This window comes from Pempheris klunzingeri, chromosome 8 (genome assembly GCF_042242105.1).
Source record: "Pempheris klunzingeri isolate RE-2024b chromosome 8, fPemKlu1.hap1, whole genome shotgun sequence".
In the NCBI taxonomy this organism is placed as follows: domain Eukaryota; kingdom Metazoa; phylum Chordata; class Actinopteri; order Acropomatiformes; family Pempheridae; genus Pempheris; species Pempheris klunzingeri.
The window spans coordinates 5,661,338-5,680,423 of record NC_092019.1 but is presented as its reverse complement, the minus strand read 5'-3'; the positions used below and the strand labels follow the sequence as shown (position 1 = coordinate 5,680,423).

At 42.9% G+C, this 19,086-nt stretch overlaps 1 protein-coding gene across 3 annotated transcripts in view; it reads left to right on the top strand.

Annotated features, from left to right (window-relative positions):
• Positions 1-19,086, top strand: part of oxr1a (oxidation resistance 1a) — a 66,151-nt gene that overhangs the window by 35,628 nt on the left and 11,437 nt on the right. For all 3 annotated transcript variants that reach the window (XM_070834696.1, XM_070834697.1, XM_070834695.1), the window contains exons 5-8: positions 9,317-9,469; positions 11,551-11,735; positions 13,576-14,240; positions 16,248-16,413. In XM_070834696.1, the coding sequence (XP_070690797.1) occupies positions 9,317-9,469; positions 11,551-11,735; positions 13,576-14,240; positions 16,248-16,413 (1,169 nt within the window). The remainder of the gene's footprint in view (positions 1-9,316; positions 9,470-11,550; positions 11,736-13,575; positions 14,241-16,247; positions 16,414-19,086) is intronic.

Genomic DNA, 19,086 nt, shown 5'->3' with positions numbered 1-19,086 from the left:
GCTGCTGTCTCCATCGCCATCGCTGTCACTGCCGCTCCACTTGTTTAGACACCCTCCCACCACAAACGTTTTCCCCCTTCGTCTGCTCTCATCTCTGTCCGTTAATTTCTCCACGGCTGCCAAGAGAAAGGGCCCCGTTCATTTACTACTTATCTATTTAGGTCATGCCAGCGAGAACAGGAGCATATTCTGCGGCTCTCGACGGGCGAGGATCAGAGAGAGAGGCTGTGACTGCAGAGAAATTAAGCCTTTAAAAGTGATGCCGTGTCTGATATTTAGAGCAACTAATGAACGGAGCAGCTCGCTCTCCCAGACAAGCAGCCAGGCAGCAATTATTCCAGGCAGAGGAAGTGTGCTTGGAAGGCAGAAGGGGAGGGAACATTACCTCACTCAATGTGCCAGCTCTGTATGTGTTTGTGGAGGCGTTTGTGTGTGTGTGTGTGTGTGTGTGTGTGTGTGTGTGTGTGTGTGTGTGTGTGTGTGTGTGTGTGTGTGTGTGTGTGTGTGTGTGTGTGTGTGTGTGTGTGTGTGTGTGTGTGTGTGTGTGTGTGTGTGTGTGTGTGTGTCTATCTGTCAACTCTGCTTTTTTTTTTTTCGTTTTTTTCTTGTGTGTGTGCCGGCCTGCACACTCTTCCTATCTCTGTCTCTTCCTGTGTGTGTTATTTGGTTGTTTTACAGAAGCAAGTAGCATCCAGGTGCCGCTTGGCTTTTAAACCACAGGAAGGACCTTAATAACTCACCCAGCTTCTTTTACTTTTTTTCTCCAGAATCCCCGGCATCTTTTAATTACAAGCCTATTTTGGTGCTCGGCATGCACGTCTCAATGAGGGTATTATCCAAAGAAATGGTTCTGGGAGGTGTATAGTTATAGCAATGCGAGCAGCAAATAGCTAGTATAAACCTGATGAAGATGAGTGCTCTGAAGAGAAACCACTCAGATGCTCTTTTACTTTTAGATATAAAAAGAGTGTGATGCAGCACCAGATGTTTTAAAAAGCCTATTAGATGTTCTGACAAAGAATCGAAACTACTAAACATTATAGAGTTTTCATTGCAGGTTATAAATTTAAAAGTTTCTTTTAATTTACATCAAAATTGAAGTCTAAACTGGAAATGAAAAGAAAAGCATTCACATCATATAGAAAGAGAAAAGGAACCATACTGCCCGACCCAGGGTGAGGACTGTGTCTGTACTGAAAATTATCGTCTTTAGGTCCACTTCTGGAACCGTCTGTGATTCATATGAAGATTTTCAGAGAATTTGTTCCCAGTATTTAACCAGCTTAGAACAGGAAAAGTTACCCATTAAAGCAGCTTTGTGTGTATCTGCTGAACAGGGACAACTGTGGTTGCAAAACGATGGTAAATGCTAAAAAGCACTATAACTGTAGTGCATATGTCAGTGAACGTACTCAGTGATGTCGGTTACACAACAATACCAAGCCAACATACGCTACTGGTCACACCAGACCAAGTAAGGCTGTCGCAGGAAAACCTCTGAGTGTATTAAATTGAGTAAGGAGCCGTTTATTTCTAATGAATGCAACTTTTCATTTGAGGAAGAGTGTGTTAGTTTTTCCCCCAGTAGTTACATAGCCTCGCTTTAAAGTGCCTTCAGCAGAATTACATTTCTTACATTGTGCAGACACCTCCGAGAGGAAGCTGTGGAGTTCACTTCTGGAATAGTTTAACCTGTGTAACGCCTTAAATTGGATCAAGTGCTGCCTTTTATTTATAGAGCATTGGTTTCTGTAATATAAACTATTGTCCGAGGTGTCTTCAGATATTGCTTCACACAGGTCTTTTCCCATGCTTGTCCTAAATGTCTGCATGGGTGGTTGGGCAAGTGCTGTTTGACATGATGCTTTACTCGAAGATAACTTAAAAGAAAGGTGAGTTTTAGGTTAAATGCATTTTTTCTGTAGTTAATGAAAACTAATTAAGAGATTGAAGCTGTGGTGCATAATAACCTTTCAGCATATTGTAATTCATGTGGTCTGAGGGAAAACTAGACTTACGTGTCTCTCAATTGAAGCTGCCAACTTCATTTTGCTGCATGTATGAAGCGAGTGCATACGCCAGTGTTGATGAGTGTATGATGGGACGGATTTAGAGCTGCAGGAGGATTCTGGCGTTTTATGCCTTTTTCAGAAAACTGCCTACCCCAGCTTTAGCACATAAGTCTTCTACTGAATGAATAACCTTTAATTTCCATCATGAGAATGTAGATGAGAAAGAGGTGTCAAATAAAAAGTGTACAGTGTCCGCTGAGTGAAATATGAATCCATCTTATGCATCATATTTTATGCGCTGCTCGTGTTTTAGTTAGCAATCTTAAAGTTTTTCACCATCCTGCCGTGATGTTCAGTGTTTCTCTGATGGAGCTAAAGGCCAGAGAAGGCAGCTCTGAAGTGTCTTCATGCTCTCGGTCTGCCTGCTGGCCTGCTGGTGTTGGCAGCAAAAAAGTAACACATCTTGCAGGCATGGATCGTTGGCTGGCTGTCTGGATGACTGTGTGTGTGTGTGTGTGTGTGTGTGCATGCATGTGTAGCTGGCTGACTTTCTGGCTGGCGGTCTTGCTGTCGTTGGATTATTTGGCAGCCACTGACTCGCTGGCATACTTGCTCTGTGGTCATCTGTGTGGGCAGGCGCGTCCTCTTTGTCCCATCCAGACCCTCCTCCTGTTCATACTGATACGCACACACACACGCGCTTACTCACCGTGGTGGCACAGCTACTACTGTGACCTTCTCTGTCTCTTCCTCTTTTGGCACCTCTTTTGCCACCCTCCTTCCTTCCTTCCTCTTCCACCGGGGCGTGATCTAAAATTAGCGCTGGAGGAGGTGGAACCAGTTTAGCTTATCTATATATCTGGTGCCACATACGTACGCTCGTGATGATCTCATTCAAGTGAACAGGTTTCATCCCCTAAAATCCAGCACCTAATAAAGCCTGCTATGTTTTAGTGAGGACATTGTTGCTAAAAACTGCTCTTCCTGTTTTTTAGCGTGACTGACTCAGTATATAGACTCATCAGGGCGTTGCTTTGAATCTGGCTGTAGTTTTAGGCTAAATAAACTCGAGGACTTCTGGCTACTGACGTTTGCTGAATTCCAACCGTGTATACTCCCTCTTGCAGAACATGGCCGTGTCCACAAGGTGGAGCTGTGGATTGACATTTGCACCATGTGTCACTGTCAAGGTCAAAGCCAGGTGGCACCTGCAGACTTCCTCTCTGAAATTTTTATTATTCCATAGAGAAAAATGCAATTGATATACGTAGCATTTAAAGGGATTTTTTCCAGTTGTGTTAAAGAAATGTACATCCTCTTTATTTATATGGGCTTGCTATACCGCTCATATTTACAGCACATCCCTCCATCCTTCGCTACTACATCACTGCCTGGATAGACGCCATATTTCACAGCCTCTTTTTTTTAGATCTTTTTCCTCCTCGTGTTTTAGCTCAGAGAAACACTGGCTGGAAGAGGATATTGATTTCTGTAGCCCCCACCACAGCTGTCATCTAACACAGTTAACACCCATCTCCTGTCTCCACCATCAGTGTCAGCTCCCCCTCATCGCATCCTGTAGAGCAGGTAGCTGCGATGCCACGCTCAGTCCACCTCCTTCTCACCCCTCAGAGACGAGCTCCTGGTGGCCCCCGTCTGGCCTTGTTTTACCTTGTCTTCTCCTTTGCTCTCGTTGCAATACTCTACCATCCTACCTCCCTCATCTCGTCTCCCCCCTCAGTAGTTACTCACCGTCTGAGGCCAGTACAGCGGCTCTTTCATCTCTGGATTTCAGTGCTATGCTGCTCTGTGCTCTTTCTCTCCCTTTGATGTCACACACACAGAAAATCCTGTTTCCAAGACTCTGACTGGAATCTGGTCACTTCAGCACGCTGACAAGTTGTGACTCACCCCAAATGAGGTCAAATAAAGTCTGTTTGTCTTCATTATGCTATTTTTCAGCGAGGTTGTCTTACCTGTTCACCTTTTTTTTTTGTCTACTACTGCTGTCTGTTACCTTCCTTACCTTAACTTACCTGTGCACTTTTGCAGTTGAAATGTCTTTATGATGTTGAAGGTTAACATAGGTCACAAAAAAGAAATGAGCATCACCCCTCACAGTACTACACTCCAGCTGAGAAAATATTGGATGCCTTAGAGTCCAGGGCAGAACAAACACTGGTCATATATTAAAGGATTTTAGCAGTGCAAAGGAAGCAGCAGCCCAGAAAAGCAATATTCACTTGAAATATGTCTCCTGGCTGTGGCAGCGTGATGCTGCCTTAACTTCCCCAGCCTAAAACTGTATTGATCTGTCAGCGCCATGTATACCACTATACAGATAGAGTCAAATTGTCTGGTTAAGACATCTCAAAGAACTCAGTGCTCACTCTATTTGAAGTTTTTGAAAGATTTCTTGTCATTTTTAACTGTAGAAACATTTGCACAATCTGAAGTTCCTCCAGTCAGTGGGGAATATGTTAAATCTTTGTCAACAAGCCAGTTAACAACTGAGAAATAAAGGAGCGAGAGATAACAATTTATCGCTTAGTTAAGCATTTATTAGATTTTTAGTGGTTAAAATAAGTGTAACTGTAAAAAAGCCCAAGTAAAGATTCCTCAGGCACCAGCAGGATGAATTGCCAGATAATTTTGCGATAAAAACAAAATGTGCCACAGTATAAATCACAAAAAGCGATTTTATGACATGTACTTATTGTAAATGCCATAACTGAAATGAGTAACTTGTGAAATGCCTCACTTGTGTTTTGTGTCCAGTGTAGGATCTGAGTTTGGGTAAAAGGTTGTGGTCAGTGTGTAAACTCTTTTTGCAAGTGCCCCGAAGGATTACATTGCACCCATCACAGCCCGTTCTTGGCTGCAGTCTGAGACGATCTACTGAACCACTTCCAAAACTTTTTGTGACTACCAGTCAATTTGAACCTAAAATATGAAGAAATAAATAAGAAAAATATGAGAAATATAAGAAAAATCATTCAAAAGCTGTATAAATGTTGTATTAAAGGTTATTGGGTTATATTTCATAATACAAGCAGCATGCTATAACAATCCCCAGCCAGTATGCAGTATAGATAGATAGATAGATAGATAGATAGATAGATAGATGTTGTAGTAGGCATAATCTATATAGCATTATAGTAATATAGTATAAAATATATCAAATATATAAACGAAATAATATAATAAATAGATATTTAATTATGTCATTGGTAATTTACCAAGTATCGTTCATAAGGAACCAGACAGCTGGAGGTGGGGTGTCGGAGAGAGAGACGGCAGCACAAGCAGCCAATAGCAGCGTGTAGCAGGAAGGAGGGAACAGCAGAGGTAGTCAGGGAGGAACCACAGGGAGGAACCACGGGGAAGAAAGAGGAGCTGGCAGCTTGATGTGTGTGAGATATGATTGGAGGTTTGGATCAGGTGATGATTCGCTGATGAAGAGAATAAAGGTGGAAATGAAGAATCTATGGTCATCACAGCATCTCCATCAGGTCTCATGCAGGGGCCATGATGTGGTGAAATTAAATTAGTAAGCAAAGTTTTTTTTTTTTTTGTCCAGCTAGAATTTCACATGGAAAGTTAAATAAAAGGACAGATTGTCAGCTTTTGACAATATGCCACCATTGGCAGCCAATTAAACAGACCAACTTAATCTCACTGTTGTTTACTCTTTTCAGTGTATTTACTCTCATTTCAGCCAGTTATCATCCCACGCAGCGGCACGCAAGTCAACATTTGGCATTATATCAGATGAAATCATTACCTCTCACCTTGTGTCGACTCGTGAGCATGAACAGCTCTCAGTTGACGGACAGCGAGCGCGTCTTCCCCGTCTTCTCTCATGTGGACTGTGGGGGACGTTGTGACGGCTGTTATTTTGTTACCATCACATAACACCCATTTCTCCGATGTGCCAGATTTAATGAGAGGGAATAGGAGACAGTGTTTGTTGTGCATGTCTATGAGGGAGGATGTGTTTTGGCAAGTGTAGCTGCTCATTTCAGCCCAGGTGTGTGCTGCACATGTGGACAGCATGTTAGTGTCTGGTCCCAGGTGCGCTCTAGTCAGTGCTAGCTTTCATTTTTTTTTAGGTGGCAAAGGCTGCTCCTCTTTTCATATTTAACCTTGGAGCAGGAAGGCTAGCTTGAATGAGTCATTGGGACATGACTCGCCTGGTAGCGGAGCGATCAAGTGCAGTTGTGTAGGTGAGGTTTGTTCAGTGTAAGTGGACGACGAGGTGGTTTAAACAGACACATTCCTACGTACATTCCTCATCTTCAACAGCTGGGCCTCAGATCTGATATTCGTCAAACAGTAGGTGCTCTCATAACTGAGGGACCCTGCTCTTTTTTTGTTTTACGGATGTTCTTGAAACTATTTTCATCTTCGATCCGTCTCCTCCTTATTGTTATTTTACATTTTTTAGGTTCCTTTGTCCTCTCCCGTTTCAGAGTGCTTGTTTTGGCTGTAACAGATTGGCCCGGCCCCCTCAGCCTTCCCTGGCTGCCAGTGTCTGGGCTGCTTGTGTCGGTGTGGGTCAGTAGCTGCAGGCTGTTTGTCGACTGCACCGGGAGACGGTGAGGGGGAGGTGTGGGGGTGGGTGTCAGGAGGACAGCAGACAGTTGTTATGGGCTCGGGCTCTCTTCTCTAAGCTCTTCACTGCTCTTCACTACACTTCTCCACCGGCTTTTGACATCCTCCCGGTCGAAATCCCCCTCGACGATAACACCCACACACTCCTCTCTGTCCTCTTTTTCCCTTTTGTTCTTTGTCCTCACTCCAATCACTCTCGTTCATTGCCTTTAGCCGTCTTTATCTCGTTGTCTTTTAATTTCTCCGCAGCAGCTTTCCTCTGCTTTCCTTTTTTTAGTTGCTTCTGCTGCAGTTTCTTCTCCTTTATTGCCTTTTTCATCAATATTTCTCCAGTTCCTCACATCTTCCTGTTTAATCTGGCTTCTTTTCAGTCATTCAGTGTCACAGAGAGTCCATCCTGCAGAGCGTTGCTGAGTCAATCAGACCCAGAGTTGATGCCGTCCAGAAAGTGTCCCTGTGGACAGTTATTCAGACAGACTTCCTCAGTCTATCCCCGTGGCTCAGACATCGCATGGCAACGCCAAACCCACCACACCTCGTGTTTCCAGCCCAGTAGACACACCATCTGTAGCAGACTGCAGAGTTACCATGGTGTAGATGAAGAAACAGCAACAAGATTGCCTTTCAGTGTGTGTGTCATAGAATAAAACCGTGTAGTTGAGACACAATACATTCCTTCTTGGCTGTGGATCATCTGACAGATTTTGGAGAAATGAGTAATTATGAGTGGAATTGATTTTTTTTTTAATCATTCTCATATCAACACATCGGTAATCTGTCTTTATTCATTCTGTAGCCATTTTCTCCCAGTTGATGTGTTCAGTTTACATTGTACTGCACATACAGCAACAGGTTGCTCCATTAAATACATGAAGAATACACACACACACACTCACAGATAGATGGATCCTGGTCCTGGTCCTGCTGATGTGGTTCTCCATCAGCCAATGGATGTGCGTTTGTCCTAGGCTACAGCCTGTCCGTTCTTGGGAGCTGGATCTCTCCTTCACTGTGGTGCTCCCGGAGGTTTCTCTTTTCCCACTGGGTTTTTTGAGTTTTTCTTTCCGAAGAAGGAGGGTCATAAAGGGCAGGTGATGCCTCGGACTGATCCACCGGACTGATCCATTGGCTTCATCGACTGCTGGACTCTTTATTAGATTGTTTGTTCGCTCACACTTCTTGTTTATTTCAGTGAACTTTGTAAAGCACTGTGAGACAACTCTGTTGTGATATTGGGCTATACAAATAAATTGAATTGAATTGAAGATACGTGTTAGTGCACAAAGCGTGCGGCTAAATAGACTCAACATCACTCAAGGCACGAGTGGGGCCATGTCGAGGGGTAGTTGGCTCATTAGTATCATGGCTGGATTACTGAGCAGACCTACCGTGTGCAGGCCCTCTGCATGAAGTGACGGGTAACTTTACTTGTTGGAAAGTCAATCAAATGCCTACAAAGAGACACCACGTGGCCAGAAAGTGAAGCAAAGCGACTTAAAAGAGACAATGACCACTATGAGATGCAAAATGACCTCAAAGAAACGCAAAACAACCACAAGGACACTCAAAATGACCACAATAAGGTTCAGAGCAACTACAAATGAGACACAGAATGACTTAAATGAGACACAAAATGACTTAAATGAGACACAAAATGACCTCAAAGAGATGCAAAACAACTTCAGTGAGACACAAAGTGAACAGTCTCTCTCCTCTGTCAGCGGGCTGTGGAGGCCTTGTACGTGTCTGTATGCAGAGGCCTTTTTGTCTCATAATCTGTCTGTAGCTGCAGGATATTTGGAGTAGCAAAACAGCATCTATTTTTAGAATATTACATATATTTACAGTTGTCTACAGTTCTACAGTTGTTGAATAGTCTGGCATTCATTTTTCATTTACACCAAATAAACAGTATAGCTATTAATAATGTACAGTTTGTTATTGCAGAGGAGCACGGATTGGAAGTCTTCACAATATTTTTTTTCTCATTTCTCATATGTGTCCCTCGTCTTTAAAACTGTGCCCCCGTCCGGCCCCATTTCACAAGTTTCCAAATGTGCCCCTGACTCGATGGCATGTTGACTTAAAATAACAGTAACCAGACATCAAATGGTGCCAAAAGCACAACAATTATAGCTTCAGTCTCATAAGACAGTTTTTCACCTAATTGCCTGTTTGAAGCTCAGACACACAGGAGGCACATTCATTTGGCTTCTCTTTCAGCTTCTTTTAACCTGATTGTCTGCTGTGCAGAAAATATCTGTTTATATATAGATAATACATTTAGAGACTCAAACGCATTAGTTTGATGAAATGAGACACAAATTAGTTACAGCATGTATTACCAAGTGAACCAAGCTCTGCCTGTTCGACAGTGCTTATTATTTAGTCTGTTTGGTTGAATGCTATTTAGAGATTTAGACATTAAGCATTCACATAGATGTTTGTGTGTAGGCACGAGGATAAAGTGGAACACAGCTTTGCATTTCGCAGTTTTGGACTCATCACTTAATTTCACTTCACTCCTAACTATAGAATGCGCACTTTTTTTGTTCGTTGTGACAAAGAACAAACTAGTCCAGGCCCAAGAACAGATGGTAATAAGTATTACTAAAGTATGCACTAACAAATGGTTTCTATCTCCTGCCCTATTACACCAATTTCCACACCCCCACCTCTCCTACGTCCAGGACTCTGATGGCCCCCCCAGACCAGAAAGCATTCACCCTCCAGTGTTCTCCGCCCTGCGCCAGTCAAGAGTGGTGTCATCCACCTCCGAGGAGGAAGAGGCCCTCACAGAGAAGTTTCTCAAGATCAACTGCAAGTACATCACTGATGGCAAGGTAACATACCGTACAAAGGACTACACCTATTAATGAGTATGAGCATCTGTTTAAGATTGCAGCATAAATTGTCAGCAGCAGAAAAGCGAACCCTGAACGTGGTGCCTCCAAAGACAGAAGAAGAAGCAGTTGTGTTTGTATCAAAGAATCAAACAAAGTACATAAACGCACAGCAGAGCTGCCGGCTGCTGGTGTTCAGCACACTTCATATTTCAAAAGGATTGGCTGTAAATGTGAAATTATTAAACAAGTTAAAAGAAAAATAATGCACTTCAAATGGAACAGTGAAGCTGTTATTCGGTGGTTTGTTGTTCAGTGTTGCAAACCATTAATGCGATCAAAGACCAATCGCTTCTGTTGAGATTCAGTCATTTACATCAACACTCCACAACACAAGAACGAGTCCGCGAAAATATCAAGTACGTCGCTTTAGCAGACCAGGATCTAATTGCTGAACTATGCTGTCTGTGATGACAGCTGTATATATTTTTTTTTGACTATGAAAGCATAATGTTATGTTGTTGTTTCAGTTACTCTTTCTGTGGCCTTTTGCGATATTCTTAGCAATATCTGAAACCATCAACTGAGACATAAAGTCTGAAGGAAAGTCATTACACCAAAATGCATTGCTATCTTTCGTAAAGTTTCTTATTTTTTTGTTGTTATTTCTCAATTTAAGGGAGAACTCTGGTGTTTTTTTAAACTGGGCCCCATTTTCTACATATTTCGGGTTTGAACTGACATGTACGTACAAAAAGATTTGGAATTGGTCCTCTAGATTATCTTATGTGACAAATAAACTAATCAGTAATGGAAATTGTAGACCAACAACTTCTGTGTTTTACAGGGTAAAATTACTTTTTTGTGTTTGGTGGCGGTGAAGATTGCAATATATAGTCTCTCCCTGGTTAAACCTGTAGGCACCTTACAGGTCTGTCCTTTCTGTTATGTTTTCAGACACTTGAAATAACAATCTGAGCCTGTCAGTGGCAAAAGCAAGCACTTACAGTGAACATGCTTTTGACAGGCGCGTCTACCCCAAAGGAATACGTTATAACCATCATGCAGCTCATTCGATCTACTGGACACAAAATATCTAAAATCAGAGCCCTGGTTTAAAAATACCAGAGTTATCCTTCATGAAAAGAAGAAGGGGAATAAAATGAGAGTACAGTAAATAGTGAGGGAAGATCTGAATAATCCTGTTGACCAGAGCACGAAGAGAAGCATTTCTCCTGCTGACTTTAGTTTAATTCTGCTGATTATACTTAATGGTGTTCAGATGGCCTGTAACCAGGGAGTGTGCAGCTCTTTAAAGTGTTGTAAACTGACTTATCTGAATACATTTTCAGGATCTTAGGCGGTCCTCAGCAGGGTTAAATGTTGTGTTTAAGTCTTCTTTACGTCTGTTTGTTTTATGAAACCGAGTTCAAATTCTAAATCTGATAGCATTATTGTTTGGATCTAAAAATAAAAATGTACAGGTTGGGAGGATAATGATACAGTAACATGAGTAGTGAGTAATAAAAACATACACCAGTGAACATGCACATTTACTAGTGTGTGTGTGTGTGTGTGTTGTAGTTTGGTCATGTTTGATTCAGAGCAGGCAGAATGGCAGCCAGCTACCAGGACGCCATACGTTGAATTACAGGCTCCACCCTGCTGGTCCATCACTGCCTGTCTTTAAGTGTGTGTGTGTGTGTGTGTGTGTGTGTGTGTGTGCGTGTGCGTGTGCGTGTGCGTGTGCGTGTGCGTGCGCGTGCGTGCGCGTGCGTGTGCGTGTCCTGCTCTCAGACACACACACACACACATCCATCGTATTGAACCACTGCTGATTTACTCCCAGGTACCAAATGAAAGCACTGAAGTGGTCAGTACTGGCAGTCAATAAGTTCTACTTGATTTAGAATATTTGTGGTCTCAAATGCATTCGGCCGCCAGTTGTTATTGTGACAGAGGTGCTTTTGATTATCTTTTGGTGGTAGATAAACATTCAAACCTGTTCGTTTTATCTACTAAATGTTCTGGTGCATCCCGTCGTTCCTCACCCATCCCGGTCTTTTGCGGTGTTGATGCAGGGCGCGGTGAGTGGGGTGTTGCTGGTGACACCCAACAACATCATGTTCGACCCCCACCGGATGGACCCCTTGGTTCAGGCCCATGGGTGCGAGGAGTACGGCATCATGTGTCCTCTGGAGGAAGTGCAGTCTGCCGCCATCTACAAGGAGATCACGGACCCCAAGATCAGAGAGACTGTACCCGAGTAAGAAAAAACACGGATTTGTGCGCTGTTGTAGACGACATCTGTTTGCAGTATGTATGGAAAAGACTTCTATGATGACTACACATGTAATAATTGAAAGTATATGCAGCTATAAACACCAACACCGACCTCTAACTCTGATTTACTCCTACATACATTCTTACTCTCATAGTCACACTGCTCATCTCTCTCCACTATTTAAATCCACATGTATTTCTCCCACTCTCACCCTCACAGAGATGCAGCAACCTCGCTATAATCAATGTCACTCTCTGCTGCACCCGTGGTCAGATTGCATCAGCAACCAACCGACAGTTTAATTCTCCCCCCCCCCCACATACCAAAATAAAAAAGGAAACGGCAATTACACCTGGGTTAATGAAGTGTGCCTTCACCCTCCTACGTCCTGATTGCTCAACTATTTATGCAGTAGGAAGCAGTCACTTCAGAGGATTCACTTGTGTTTCCTCCCACAGATTTTGTCTGGGGTTTTTTTTTTTGCTTCTCTTGGATTGTTTTACTGTTGTTGAAGTCAAATTTATGCAGGGATAAATATAGTTCACTATTAGGAAGCCTGTAGTCTTTATTTTATGTGTCTTCTAATGGTAGCAGAGTCTGAGCAGCGCTGTATTTAGCTGGTTGAGTGTTGCCCATGGAGCAGTTATTGTGCGGGCAAATGGCTGGTTTTTGTGCCAGGCCCAGCTGTTTTCTCAGCTGTGGTCCATTGTCTCTGTCTCCTCTCTCCCTGTTGACCCCTCTTCTGCTCTGTCTGAACACACAGCTGAGCAACAAGTCTACAGAATACGATTCTGTGAAGCACGCTGGTCATATACAAGTGTTTCGTCTGTTTGCACATAAACTATAGAAGAAATATAGTTTTTACTTGCATGCAACACTATTTTTTCTAGTTACAACTGGAACTTGTACAGTATTCGGGATATTAACGGTTGTATGCTGTTATCCAAGTATTCACAAAGTTGTTCCAGCAGTATTTGTGCATATGGGGACATCACTTCTGTCCATACAGGTGTACAGTTGGGGTTATTGTGTTGTGCATGCTGTAGTTAGAGCCCACAGGTACGGCACGAGTGGTTTTTCATGCAGCAGGAATGTCAGGTTAAAACATGTCTGACCAGTTCACCTGCTAACATACCAGTTGTTACATTCCTTTCTTGCAAAAGAGATTTTCTGAACTTTGAAACTGTTCAGAAAAGAAGTTTACAGTGTCTGCATACATGACCTAAATCCCTGGATATGCTCAAAATCAAAACCAGTTTAACATGGTTGTGAGGAGCTCAGGGCAGCTCACTGTATTTTTTCACTTGATGAAGGCATCTGTAGACTACAGCCTTCTGCACTGATGCATAAATTAGATAAGCTCTGTTTTAAATTGCCCACATGTGTAGGCTTACTATTCTCTGTGTTCTCCAGAAAAAAGGATTCACGTTTCATCTTTTCAATTTTGTTTGGCCATTTGTTGAATAATGATATTTTCCTGACTTTTAGTCCCTGGATTAAGTCGAGCTGCAAAAACACTGGATCCTACATTTCCTATAATGCCAATAACTAGTGTCTCCTATTAGACCCTCACTGATAAACGCATATAAATTTCAAATTCCATGGCCCCAGTTTGTAAAAGATATGAATTCTCAAGACAGAGCTGAGATCAGGGTAGTTTTTACTGCCTGAGTAACAACTAAATCTGTGATTTGCTTTGAACCTAAGTCCTTATATGGAATGCACAGTCAGTATGCCTACATGCTATATATTCTTCATGCTATAATCTTTTATTATTGATGTAGCTGCTCGTGTCTCATTGCTTCTCTTTCATGTTTCCCAGTGACCTGGAGCCTCTTCCAGCTGAGAGACATCCCTCCCAACAGAAGGAGCCAGAGCAGCGCCTGAGGGAACCAGGGGCCAACGATAGCGGCAGCACAGCCCCACGCAGCACCGAGGGCTCTATCTCCGAAGACGTCTTCACCGAGCCAGAGCTGTCCCCCATTCGGGAGGAGGAGCAAGCGTCTAATGAGGACCTCCGCCAGGACAAGTCCTCGGGCGCATCCACAGAATCTGTGCAAACCGTCACCCAGGTGGAGGCCAGTGGCGCCGGCTCCATGGTCCCAGGCGGTGCCCGCGGCTCAGCCAGCCAGCCGGGGCCCGCCGTGGCGAAAGCAGAGGACAATCCACCAGACACTGCCACAGAAAAAGATAGCCAGTCCCCCATGGGATCCAAGCAGCACAGTGTAGAGAAGCCACCAAGCACACCCACTACCACCAGCAGCAGCACTAGCCAGGCCCAGGGTCCCAGCAGCAGCACCTCTCGTCCAGGGTCCCAAAGCTCAGCCACCCCTGGTGCCCCAGACACCGCCTCCGTCTCAGCCAGTCCACAGGGGGACGCCAACGGGGGGACAGACATCTCCAAAACGGACACTATGCAACAAGGCAAGGAGGAAAAGGGGGATGTAGAGCAGACGCAAAAGGACGGCACACAGGACTCAGCAGACGGTAAACACACTCACTTAGTAACAATTAGAAAACGTAAACCTTGTGGAAAAACGGGTATAAAACGTCTTCTGAAGACTATCAAAGTGAGTTTGTCTCCTCTCTGCCTGCTTCAGAATCATTTCTCTAATGTTGTTTCCTGATAACCTTTCCGTTTCCACTCTGCTGTGGTGCACGAGTAATTGGAACAGAAAGACGAAGGGAAATGGCAGCTTCTCTGTTGTTATCAGGTTGGCGGAGCTAGCCGGGCTTTATGGAGCTTTATGCAGCTCTTTGATCTCTGGCTCTGGTGGTCTAGGCCACTCCTCTGGACGATAAGCTAGAGCCTATCAAACACAACAATGCCACAAACACACCTAGTATCCAAAGGGGAAACGTGATGATGAAACCCGACATCAAAACGCCTTCTGAGACAGGATTCAGAGAGGTGTTATTTATATTTGACATCCGTCTGTGGTTTTGCTTTCATGTGGATGTAGACAGACAAGAAATTCCACAAAGCCTGGAATAGACATATTTCGTGTTGGCTGCCATGTTTAAGATTAGTCAGCTAAGGGCAGGCCGTTTCTGGTCATACCACACATTCGGTCCATCTGACCAAAAGTGAATAAGATACTTTGCAGCAAAGAATATATATACAAAACCAATGGAAAGACATATTTTATATGTATTTCTACATGTATACCTTCAAGTAAAATATACTTATGTGCAAAATATTGAAGTGTACGCTAAATACAAGAAGAAATGAAATAAATATTACAAGTATCAAAATGTTTCCCAAGCTCACTGCAAATTGACAACATAACTCCATCAAAGTATCAAAATGTTCACGATGATGGATTACCTGTGTCCAGCAAGATGATGTTCAGCCTACTGAAATGAAAAGAAAGCAGTGACAGCCTGCAAGTGAGGGTAAAAAAAAAAAAAAAAAGCCAGATGAAGAGAAAATGGCTGTCAAATTCTATGCAAATAGTAGTTGACAGTCTAAAACATGGCGTCCTTTGAGCATATGTGGTTGGCAGAGTTTTGGTCTTTGTTATCTGATCATGGTCTCAGGCTGTCACACTCACTGACTCACTTATGTCCATATAACCCACTCTAGTCGAATTGTAGCTGTGATTCCAAAAGGATTTCTCTCCCTAAAGAGCAGGACAGTGGGAGAGAGATTTGCCATTTTCTCCCCGGCAATTATTCTCACGCAGAGGGCCAGGCTGCAAAAGCACTTCTAATTCACGGGGATCTCAGCAGGGCTGCCCATTATTCTGTGCACATTAGCATAGCCCACACAAGTTAACAGCAGCAGCTTCAAAAACAAGCTGCATTAACACAGAATTAATGCATTTTGAAAATTGAATTGGTCCCATTGAGCTCTGCTGTCTAATAATATTTTTATCTGCCATTATTGGTAGTTATTTTTAGCTGCCCAGCTGACAATATGTGGCAGTACAGTGTCACTGACACATATTGTCAGGAAGCTGAATAAGTGCTCTTATAATAGGCCATTGATTGGTACAAAGGGCATATAAGTGTGCATCTCCATATATTTCTGTCATGTTGTGTCTGCCATAAAATGACTAATGCCAGCTGTAGGAGTGAGTACACAGAAGACAGAAAAGGTCACATGGATAAAGTGGGCATTTTAAAGAGAACACACAGTTAATCAAGAATGTATGAAGAACAAATAGTATGGTTAATGATAAGCTCCCACCACCAGCTGCTTAGCTTAGCTTAGTTTAAGTGTAGTAAGTATCTTAGCTTAGTTTAGCTTATCTTAGAAGATTAAAATGTAATGTTTCTCCCTGTTTCCAGTGTGTATGCTAAGCTAACCAGCTGCTGGTGTGATGGTGCTAGTGATCTCCTCATCTAACTTTCTGCAAGAAAGCAAATAGACATATTACCCAAAATGTTGAACTACTCCTTTAAAATACTTCGTCCTGTTTGTTTTGGTTACTGAACTATATCATAACTACTTTTTAATGCTGTTGTCTGTCTGATGTTGTCCTCTCCCAGGAACAGGGTCGGCAGAGAGGCGGAAGCACCGTTCTCACAAGTTCCTGTGTCTGCGGGTGGGAAAGCCCATGAAGAAGACGTTTGTGTCCAACGCCAGTGCCTCCATGCAGCAGTATGCCCAGCAGGGCAAGAAGCACGAGTACTGGTTTGCTGTGCCACAGGAGAGGTCAGTACCACTGCTACACCGCCCACTACAGCTGAATACTTTGAATACAAGCAAATTATTTTGGTGGCAGCTTTGATTACAGGCAAAAATACAAAGCAAAGTACAGTGTATAGCCTCCTTTGTTAAAGGGGTGGATTAGTCCACTTATAGTACAGCAAGTGAAGTTTTTATTGTAGAAAGAAAGTGGGATTTACCCTCATGTGATCCTACCATATTCTCAACACACCACAATAATCAGCTGAGTTACTGAGGCCCCTCACCTCCAGTCCCCTTTAATATTTGAAACCAATCAAATATGCATTCTTTGTCAGGTCTGACTCCCACTGCGGCTTCTGCCCATCTCCCTGTGCTGCCTCTGCCAGACAGCAAAATGATTTATTATTCATTCACTCTGCAGGGAAACAGAGACACACTTTATTTCTGTGCTGTGGCACACGCACACACGACCTACGCAACAGCAAGGCTATAAAGCTCGTGTGTTTCCTTGTTTTGCATTGTCAGCATGCATTTCACCCACAAAGATGTTCATGAACTTCTTCTGACCTAAACAGAAATTTGTAGTGTTTTACATCAACTGAAAATAGCTTTGACTTGTTTATGCGTTTTTCCAAGTTGGATCGCTGCGTCTGGGTGCACAGTTGCCAAGTCAGAAGTGGTCATAATTAAGTTAGAGCCCTTCACACTGGAAGGAGACACATTACAAGAACACATGCTTCCACACAGGCTGTGTAATACGTTAATGTGGAGAATTAACCCCAAATGCAGCAATAGCTTAATTTAATAACTCACTTTTCCTAAAAGAGCCTTTCATTTGAGTCTAATCTGGAATGGATTGAACATAGCAAAGTCAGTGGTTGCTGTCTACAGAACAGTGATGCTGCTTCGTCTATTTTAATTTCCTAGAAATGAGGAGACATAAAATGGAAAAAAATTTCATAAGGTGAATCTGATCAGTTACTTGTCCAACCTTGAGTTCCACAGACCCTCTCCTGTTTGTAGCATCTGTAGTTTTACAGCAGCAACGTGCATGGTGTTCTCTCAGGCTGCTAATCGCATTTGAATCAGACAAACAGGCGTCACCTTTTTAGTTAGTCACGGTATCATAAATACTTCTTGGATGCACGATGTGTTAAGTGCCTGTGTGCCGTAATGATACTGAATTCCCCCTCACATAATTACCCACCTTGAACTTCAGAAGTCTTGCCCGTTAAAGCTTTGTTGTTCGGCTCATCCACAGGTTGCTTAGCTACAGCGTTTTCCCACCCGGGAAACAAGTTTGCTGCATGCTACTCTTGGGGATGATAGCCCAGAGACACGGCAGAATCAAAGCTCGTGCAGACTCGTACATGTTACTGCTCATCATTATTTCTAACGTGTCTCTTTTAGGACTGCAAGCAAGCGAAGGTGTGTGGGAGAAATGATCAGAAGCTGTTCAAACTGACAACACAGCAGCTCATAGTTTTTTCAGACACTGTTAGACTCTGTGTAGTTCGACCTAGATGGGAGGCGACCCACATGATTTGTCTTTAAGTGTCCTGGCAGTGGTGTGGGAAGAAAGGGAGGCTATTGAATGAGCCATACACAAGCATGACACTGAATACAGCTCAGCCTACTGAGTCTGCCACAGCTCTTTCATGTCAACCAGCCATAGCAGTGCGTGACCCAAACTGTGTTCTGTAGTTGTGTGTAACGTTCTCATGTCATTCACTATCATATCCTAAACTGTTTACATGGTTGACATGAAAAAGCTTCCTCCTCTTTTGCATGAGTGGCCAGTGAATGAGGGGGAGGGGCAAGATTATCGTCATGTGTCAGAGCTACAGGAAACAACAGACACAGTTCCCATCACCACTACACTTCCTTGTTTTGTGGAAGTAGATCGTCTACTATATATATGCATTTAAAACTGCTCTAATCAATATTTTCATCTTCATAATGTATCAAAGGACAATGTAATGAAAGACATTGTTTGAAGTAAACTCACAGCGAATTATCACCCGACTGAAGGTCCCTCAGTTCAGCCGACTGTTTTATGGCCCACAGCTGCACTGTTTTGGTTCTGGTCTCACCATATGCAAATACAACACAAGTTACCAAATAGCTGCTGAACATAGTGTAGCACTGAGCAGCTGAAGAGCCAGATATTTGTCTCAGGAGTTGGAGGGGACCAAAACGGAGCTAAAAGGCGACTGAATATTAGACTTAGATTATTCAGGTGTCCGGAACCTTGACTCCAAATAAATGTTAATGTTGCTGTTTGTCTGTTAGATGTTTAACTGTTAGCAAATGCATTTTTGTAGGAAGAAATTTGGAAAATGATATGTTAATGTTGTGTTTAGAGCTTGTTGCGCTGCCTCAAAGTGTCCAACAAAATCAATGTATGCAGTTTTACTATGTATATTATAAGACCAAATGTTACCTACACTAGCACAAAGCCATAGCTTGTGTCCCAAAATAGCTGATAACAGACAAGAACACAGAGTATATTTGTGTGTGTGTGTGTGTGTGTGTGTGTGTGTGTGCATACATGAATATATAGTTTTCAGTTTTGAGAATTATTCAATCTGTCATTGAGTTACTCTGAAAAAAAATAGGAGTTCAGATGGTCAATTTACTAATTATTTCTAATTGCTAATCATGTACAATGACAGTATATTATATGGTTTTATTCAA